The sequence below is a fragment of the Galeopterus variegatus genome, unplaced genomic scaffold (assembly GCF_000696425.1).
Source record: "Galeopterus variegatus unplaced genomic scaffold, G_variegatus-3.0.2 Scaffold33, whole genome shotgun sequence".
Taxonomy (NCBI): Eukaryota; Metazoa; Chordata; class Mammalia; order Dermoptera; family Cynocephalidae; genus Galeopterus; species Galeopterus variegatus.
Genome location: NW_007726144.1, coordinates 495,931 through 503,965, shown reverse-complemented (window position 1 = coordinate 503,965; position 8,035 = coordinate 495,931). Strand labels below are relative to the sequence as shown.

Sequence of the window (8,035 nt, the reverse complement as noted above, 5' to 3'; positions counted from 1 at the left end):
TGTGGCTGAGTCTGAGGTTCAGAGAGGTTAAAGTGACCTGAGGCCACACAGCCAGACTAAGGCAAAGCCTGCCTCCCCCTTCCCTCACCCTGCTCTGACCCAGCCATCACAGGCCAGACAACTGTTTGGGTTTGGGGACAAGAGGGCTTATTATGCTGGCGGCACTGAGACGTTAGTGGGGAAGATATGCTGGGGGGGGAGGTCCCAAAGCCTAATCCCTGTAATCAGTGCTGTGGGCAGAGATGATGACAGGCGTGGCTTCTGTAGGCGCTGAGGTCACCTGGACTGGCTTTCCCCTAGCCAGGCAGCGGCCCAGCCTTCCCCAGGCCCCCAGCACTGCTGCCTGCAGCCTTTGTCTGCCTTCATCTCCCCCAGCAGGCCTCCTCCTCCTCTCCTCAGGAGACAGCCCCCCCAACACCAGCATCTCCAATTTCCTCCCCTGCAGTCTCCCTGCTGTTTCTGCTCCTGAGCCATCCCTGAGAACCCCACTTGAACAAGAGAAGAAAGTCCAGACTTTATAGGCAGAGGCTTTACTTTATTCAGGCAAGGATGAGCCAGACAAGGTCACAAGAGGCAGGGATGAAGGGGTTCAAGACATGGGACCACCTCTCCCCTCCATTGCCACAGGCCAGACATCCCATGAGGGCGCTGCTGCTGTAGTGAGTTGGGGCGGGGCTGGTGAGCCCTGGCACAAAGACCACCACAGCCCCCTCCCTTCGGAGGAACCACTGGGCTCCAGGCCTTTCCCACCTGATAGGATGCAGAGCAAAGGGGGCCTAGTTCTATAGGGATTCTGCTGACTTAAGCTTATGGGATGTGCAGGAAGGATGTCCCCTTTGCAGGGCCCCAGGTTTTCATTCCTAGAGCCTCCATTCTTGGGACGGGCTCCTGTGCCACACCCCATTTCACCTTGGCCAGCCAGGCCTCTAGGACAGAAACTGCAACTCCAGAGATCATAAATTAAGGCTGCTGCCCCTGAGCAGGGAGGGGGCTTGAGGACGTCTTCCCACCCCCTCCCCGCCCCAAGTCCTCAGTGTGCAAGGAGCGCTTTCTCTAGTCTTCCCCTGAGGACCAGGACTCTCCATCTCCTTCCCTCTGAGTGAACTTCAGGAACTGGCCTGGGCCCAGGTGAAGAGAAGCCCCTGCCCAAGGGGTCTTCAGGGCACCCCTCTCCTCCTCCTGTAAGGGGCTCCCTTGGGCCCCCTTAGGGCCCCCCAGTTTTCCCTGCCCCACTCCCTCAGACTGCTCCAACCCATTCACCACCCCCCCATTCACGTGCTCTGACTCTTCCAATTTGGGGCCCCGGCCATTTACACCATGGGTGTCCCCTTCCCTGGAGCCTGTGTCCTCCACCTCACTGGGGGTTTCCAGAGGGCCAGGGACTTCGTCCTCTCTCTCCAAGGGAACAGGGTCAGACTCTTCCTCTGAGCCAGAAGGCTCAGCACTGTCCTGGGATTCCGTCTCCAGGGCAGTCACGGGGGCATCGGCCACCGTGCCCCTCAAGCCATCATCCCAGGGGACACTGACACCCACAGTGTCAGACTCCAGGAGCTCTCCTCTCTGAGGGCTACTAAGGACATGGAGGCTGCTAACGGAGGACCCTGGCCCCCACTGCCCAGCCCCTGGCTCCATTCCCTCTTCTTCATCTTCTTCCTCCCCCTCCTCCCCACTCTCTTCCTCATCCGCAAACCCATCAGACTCCCCATCCCGCTCCCAGGCAGCAGGCTCCAGTAACAGCGGAGCCACCTGGCCCAGAGGTTCTGCCAGCTCCCTGGGGACCTCAGGAAGAAGAGAAGCCTCAGTCCCCAGGTCCTCAAATTCCTCTGACAGGTCAGAGTCATGGCCACACTGCTCCTCTCCACCTCCCCCTTCCCCCTCTTCTGAGGGTTGGTCCCCAAGGCCCTTGGAGGTCAGGACAGCAGGATCCCAGGCTTCCTTTCTGGCCTCCCCTTGAGGGGAGGGCCTCTGTCCTCCAACCAGGTCCCACTTGGGGGAGGTAGGGGACCTGAGGTAGAGGCCCAGGGGAGTGGAGTCGGGAAGGGTTTCCCCTAGCTCATCGGCCTCGCTCTCTTCTCTGCTCTCCTCCCCCTCCTCCTGGAGGCCCTCAGAGATCTCCCCACAACCCAACTCCTCCTGCTCACTCTCTACCTTCCCCAGGGCCTCAGCCCCACCCTCCATCCCCCAGCTAGCCCCCTGGTTCCCCTCAGCCTGGGGCTGGGATCCAGGGACATCTTCCAGAATTGGGGTGGGCAACCAGGGTTCGGTTGACTTTGGGCTGGTGGGGCCCAGCACTGGCTGTGCATCTTCCTCAGCTTCCTCTAACCCCAGGGGCCTAGGCTGGGGGGCATCACTTTCATCATGGCTTGAGGTCTCAGCAGGGAATGCCTCCTCTGTTGCCCAGGGGGTCTCAGGCTCCGACTCTTCACTGCCCTTGGGAGACTCCAGGGGGTCTCTGCACATTCTGGGCAGTTTGGAGAGCTCTGCCTCCTCTAGGTCCTTTCCAGGCCCTTCCAAGCCCTGAACCCTCTTTGCCTCCAAACTTTCCTCCCCCAGGGGCTGCTCTATCATCTCCTCTCTGACCAGGCCTGGGTCCTCCAGCCCTACCACCTCCTGCTTCAGTCCCTGCTCAGCTCCTGCAGCAGACTCACCCATGGCTGTCTCTGACCCTAAGGTGACCTCTGGGGAGGGTTGATCACCCCCTGTGGCTGCATTCTTAACTTCCAGCAGGGACTCTATCACCTCTGGCATTCCCTGCGGAGCTTGGAGGCCTAGGGCCTCTACCTGCTCTGGCTGCCCTTCAGGGTCCTGGAGGCCCTCAGTGCCTCCCTTCCCACAGGCTTCCTCAGCTGGGCCCCTCTGCTCTTTGGGCCCAGGGCTCCTAGGGTGCTCCTCGCCTGAGCACCAGGCCTCCCCTGTAGCATTCAGCCATAGCTCTCCCTGCTCTACCACCTCTTCCTTCCCAGGGAAGCTGTCTTCCTCCCTCAGGTCCAGCTCCACCTCATCCTCTCCACTTTCCACTACAGCCCTCCCGAGAGGGGGTTCCTGGCCCAGTTCTTGGTCTGTATCTTCCCCCCTCTGCCAATTTGCAGACTGTGGCAGCTCCTGTCTCTCTTCTTCCAGAGACCTCAGTGACTCTTGATTCTCTCCCTCCTCCAAGTCCTCTTCCTCTTTTGGATTCCCTTGACTTTCCTTTTCTACCTCTTCTGGAAATCTCAAATTCTCTAGGTTCCATTCTTCCAGAGATCTCAGTGGTTCTTGATTCTCCTTTTCTAGGAGTCTCAGTGTCCCTTGGTTTTCTTCCACAGATCCCAGTGGTTCTTGAATTTCCTTTTCTAGAGGTTTCATTGTCCCCTGATTCATTTCTCTTAGACAACATAGTGACTCTTGAGTTTTGAGAGATTTCAGTGTTTCCAGGTTCTCTTCTCCTGCAGATTTCACTGATTCTAGGTTCTCTGTTTCTAAAGATCTCACTGCTTCTACACTCTCTTCTTTTAGTGACTTTAATAACTCTTGATTCTCTTTCTCAACAGGTCTAGCTATCTCCTGCTCTTTTCCAAGAGACTTCAGTGGCTCCGGATTCACCTTTTCTAGAGGTCTTACTGTCACCTGGTCTTCTTCCCCTGGATACCTCGGTGGCTGTTGAATCTCTTTTTCAAGAGATCTCAATCTCTCTTGTTCCTCTTTGTCTAGAGACCTCAGGGGCTCCCGATTCTCTTTTGCTAGAGGTTTCGATGTCTCCTGGTCCTCTGCTTCTTGAGGTATCAGTGGCTCTTGATTCTCCTTTTCTAGAGCCCTCAATGACTCTAAGTTCTCCTCTTCTAGAGATCTCACTAATTCTTGATTCTCCTTTCCTGAAAATAAAAATGTGTCCAGATTACCTTCAAGAGACATCATCAGTTCTTGATTCTCCTGTTCTAGGGATTGCAATGTCTGTGGGTCCTCTTTTCCTATAGGCTTAAGTAGTTCTGGAGTCTCCTTTTCTAGAGATCTCACTACCTCCATGTCCTTTTCTTCCAAAGTCTTCACTGGCTCTTGATCATCCTTTTCTAAACTTTCTAGTGTTTCTAAGATCTCTTCTTCTAATGACCTTGAAGATTCCTGATTCTCCTTCTCTAGCATCTCATGGCTCTGGTTTTCCAGAGACATCAGTGGCTCTTGAATTTCTTCTCCCAGAGCCTTCAGGGTTTCTTTTTCCAAAGGACCCTGGAAATCCTGGATTTTCTTCATGTTCAGATCCCCTTCCTCTTGCCATGTTTCCTGCTGCAAGTTGTTCACCACTCTGACCTCTATAGCTGCTTCTTTCTCTACCAGCCCCCTGATTTGCCCTTCATCTTCCTCCTGGAATATGTTGGACACTCTAGACCCACTAGATTCTCCATCTTTAGCCTCTAAACTAGGGTGGTCAGGGCTGAAGGGTGGGGCCAAGGAGGCATGATCCTCAGGGGACTGGCCTGAACTGGACTCTTGCCCCTTGCCCCCAGGCTCCTCTGGTCCTGGCAGGATGCTGGTAGGGGTGGCCACCTTGGCTTCAGCCCACAGGGGCTCTGGAGCCTGTTGCCTCCCACCCTGTGTCTGGAGAAGAGAGAGAGGGACATCTTGGGCTCTGATTTCTGCATCCATAGCAGGACAGGAAGCCTGAGGTGTAGGTGGGGTGGGGGTGCTGGCCAAGGTAGGGGCATGGGCCTGGAGAAATTCCTGGCTCTTCAGAATGGCTGGCACAGGTGTCTCAAGGGTAGCAGGCAAGGGTGAGGGGAGGGGAATTGGGCTCAGGACAGGGAGCAAAGGTCCAAGCCGCCGGATCTCTGGGGTCCCATGGAATTGCAGCTCCAGCTTGGGGTCTGGAAAGGCAGAAGGGGAAGAAACAGTGTCAGTGAGGGGAGCCACAGAGCAGCCACCACTCTGGCAAGAGTGCCCATGGCCCTGTCCTTGGCTCCCAGTGTCTGGGCTGAGAGGATGCGCACTGCTGCTAGGGGCCAAGGAGTTAAGACTTAAACTGGTGCCTCCAGAAAGGTAGATCTGGGGCATGAAAAGCGAAGGGTAGTTTTGAGGAAAACCTGGCCCCCTCTCTTACCCTGGAAGCTGAGGGAAGCCTTGGAACCACCGCCAGGTGTCTGCAGCCGGGAGTTCTCAGCCTCCAGGAGGGTCCTGGGATGAGGGAGGAAAAGCTGGGTCAGCCCTTTGCCCCAGGCCTGCAGGCAACAAGCCAGCCAGGGAAATGTAGAGCTGGCACTGCCACCCACTCTTCATTTTGACCACTATCACACAAAAGCCACATGCAGGGTGAAATCACATGGTCACATACCCACAGACATCACACTCTGTCACACAGAGTCACAGACATATTTGAGACAGACAGCAGAGCTCACAGACACACAAGCAGATTCCCTCACAGTCGGATGCTGCCACGGGCACACCCACAAATTGCTTAGACTAGTCTCCCCCCACATCCCAGGCCAATGACCTCATCCTTGGTGTGGGGGACCGATTATCATGCTAATTGCTGCCATTGTCCATGCCGCCATCTGGAGGGTCTGAGAAGGGGGGCTTTTCAGGGGAAGTGGGAATTCCCAGGCCGTTCCCATGGGATGGGCTCCCTCCTCCTCCCCTGGGGCCCCAGAGCTGGTGACAGACAAAAGCAAATGAATTCAGCTCCCTCTCTCCAAATCCTTTTCATGCTTCAGAAACCAGTGGTTAAATTCCTCAGAGCCTGCCCAGCCCCTTCACCTCAGTGCTTTGACTGAGGTTCAAGGCCCTCATCTTGGGATCTCCCAGCACTCTGGATCCCAAGCTCTTTAGGTCTTTGTCCAGGCCCCTGCCTCAGTGCCCCTTGGAGCCGACTGGGGGAGGAGGGAGCCACCAATTCATCAAGTTCTGCTGAACTGCTCTCTGCTCTTTTCCGTGATCTCTGAGCTGGTTGGCACTCGCTGTAGCCTCACCTCTGTCCTTCCCAATGCAGTATCATTCCCTCTGAGCTCTGTCCCTGTGGAGGAGGAGCCCCTCTCTTCATGCCTCCCTGCATGCCTCCTTTTTGAGGCTGCCCAGGGACATTATCCACTCGGTGTGAGAACATACACAGAGTCTTGGGGCTCTTCAGCCACTTGGGGGAAGGGTCTGGGTGCAGATGCCCAATATGTGTCCAGCCCCCTCTCCTGAGGCTGTCCTACCCAACAATATCACCTCCCCTAGGGGGATTTCCTGAGCACAAGACATTTCTCTGGTCCTGAATCCACAGGGGCTAGTTCAGGTGGGAAATATCCTGCTGTGGAAGTGACCAGCCTAGAGTCACAGAACCCAGTGGCAACAAAGATGACACCACCTGTGCCTCTGGGCCCTTTTAGCTGAGAAGTCTGCCCCAGCACACGTCTGTGCATCTGTGTGCCTGGGCAGGTCAGGGCCTACCCCTACCTGTATGTGGCCACCTCCAGGCTGAGGGACATCTTGAGGTGTGCCAGCTGCTGCCGGCCTTCCAGGACCTGGGCGATCTGGCTCTGTAGGCCTTGTTTCTCCTGCTCCAGGGCCTCTACAGTCAGCTGCAGAGCAAGCCAGAGGCAGTCAATGAAGGAGGTGGGGTCCCTCCTGCTAACTAACCCGCATCCTCCTCGGCTGCTGTGGCAGCATCTTCTGCTCCCTGACCGACTTCTCTGTAGAGCAAATCCCTCCCTCCCCTGCCCCTCTCCCTGCACAGAGAATCCCCTCTAGTTCCCCCCAAATGAGCACAGGGGCCCCTCTCAGCCCTCTCCCACGGCTTGGCTCCTCTGAAGACGATGATTAAATGGTAGCACATGTTGCTTAGAACTCAGCTCCCACAGGAAGGGGGTGGTGAGGGAAGAGAGGAGATGGGTTACAGAGAGGAGGAGGGGGAAAAAAGTGGAAGCAGAAGGAAAAACGATTAATCAAGAGGACTGGAGCGTGCAGGACTGGAAGCCAAACAGCTCCAGTCCCATCGCTGTCTCCTGTTCCTCACATCAGCCCCCCACCCCCCACTTCCCACATGTTCTGGAATCTTTCTTCTCTGAGAGGGGGGGTGGGGAGGTGGCCATGTCGAGACCTCTGTCTGGAACAGACAAGAGGCTGTTTTCTCAGCTGCTGGTCACATCTGTGCAGTGTGAGGGGGAGCAGCTGTCCTAGGCCTCTGGAATGTGCTCCAAGGAGCCCAGAAGCCCTGACACGGGAGAGGTGCCGCTGACCACTCATCCAGGACCCCTCACCCCTCCCGTCAGGGGGAAGGGGACTGTTAGGAACTCGGGGATTCTGAGCGGCCAGATCATGAGACTTAGCATTTTGGGGGAAATGCTGGGCATCTACGGAGGGATAGCAGAGCCTAAGGAGGGGCCCAGGGAGCCACCTGGTAGGTGCCATCCAGAGAAAGAGTGGACTTCTGGAACGGTTCTTGGGCCCGCCTGCCTTTCCAGGGATGTGCTTTGAGAGACCTCTGAATCCCTATCATTCCCATCCTACTCAGGGCCTGTGGCACCAGGTATGGGTTTCCTGAATCGGCAGCCACCCCGCCCCACTCCTTTCCCAGAAAGTCTCTGAGCCTCACAGGGACTTCCTGAAGCGTGGTCTCACCCAGGTCCCCGACCGCCTCACCTGGAACTTCTCAGTGGCTCGCAGCCGCTCCTGCCAGCGGCCCTCCAACCTCTGTTCCAACGCCGCTCTGCGCTCCTGCAGGCCACAGCGCTCCGCCTGGAGCTGCTGCAGCTCCAGGCGGCCCTCGCGGGCACCCTGCACCGCGCGCCCCAGCCGCTCGCGGGCCTGGCCCAGCGACGTCTCCATGTGCTCCACACGCTCCTGGTAGCCGCGCACTGCCCCGCGCCACGCCTCGCCCAGCCGCCTGGCCAGCTCTTCCACCTCGGGGGCCGGCGCTGGGGGCCCGCGGGGCGGCGCGGGACCGCGGGGGACACAGGCAGCCTGCGCGTTCAGGCCGGCGCGCTCCTCCTCGTGCGCAGAGCGCAGAGCCTCTAGCTCGCGCCCCAACTCCGCCGCCTGGGTGCTCAGCCAGGCCCCGGCGCATTTCTCCGCCTCGACGGCGCGC

General features: G+C 57.5%; 1 protein-coding gene across 1 annotated transcript in view; it reads right to left on the bottom strand.

Moving 5' to 3' along the window:
• Nucleotides 1-514: 514 nt before the first annotated feature.
• Nucleotides 515-8,035, bottom strand: part of NES (nestin) — an 8,152-nt gene continuing 631 nt past the window's right edge. The window contains exons 2-5 of the mRNA XM_008570425.1: nucleotides 7,591-8,035; nucleotides 6,406-6,530; nucleotides 5,072-5,145; nucleotides 515-4,838 (exon numbers count right to left, since the gene is read on the bottom strand). Coding sequence (XP_008568647.1) covers nucleotides 1,054-4,838; nucleotides 5,072-5,145; nucleotides 6,406-6,530; nucleotides 7,591-8,035 — 4,429 coding nt within the window. The 3' untranslated portion in view covers nucleotides 515-1,053. The remainder of the gene's footprint in view (nucleotides 4,839-5,071; nucleotides 5,146-6,405; nucleotides 6,531-7,590) is intronic.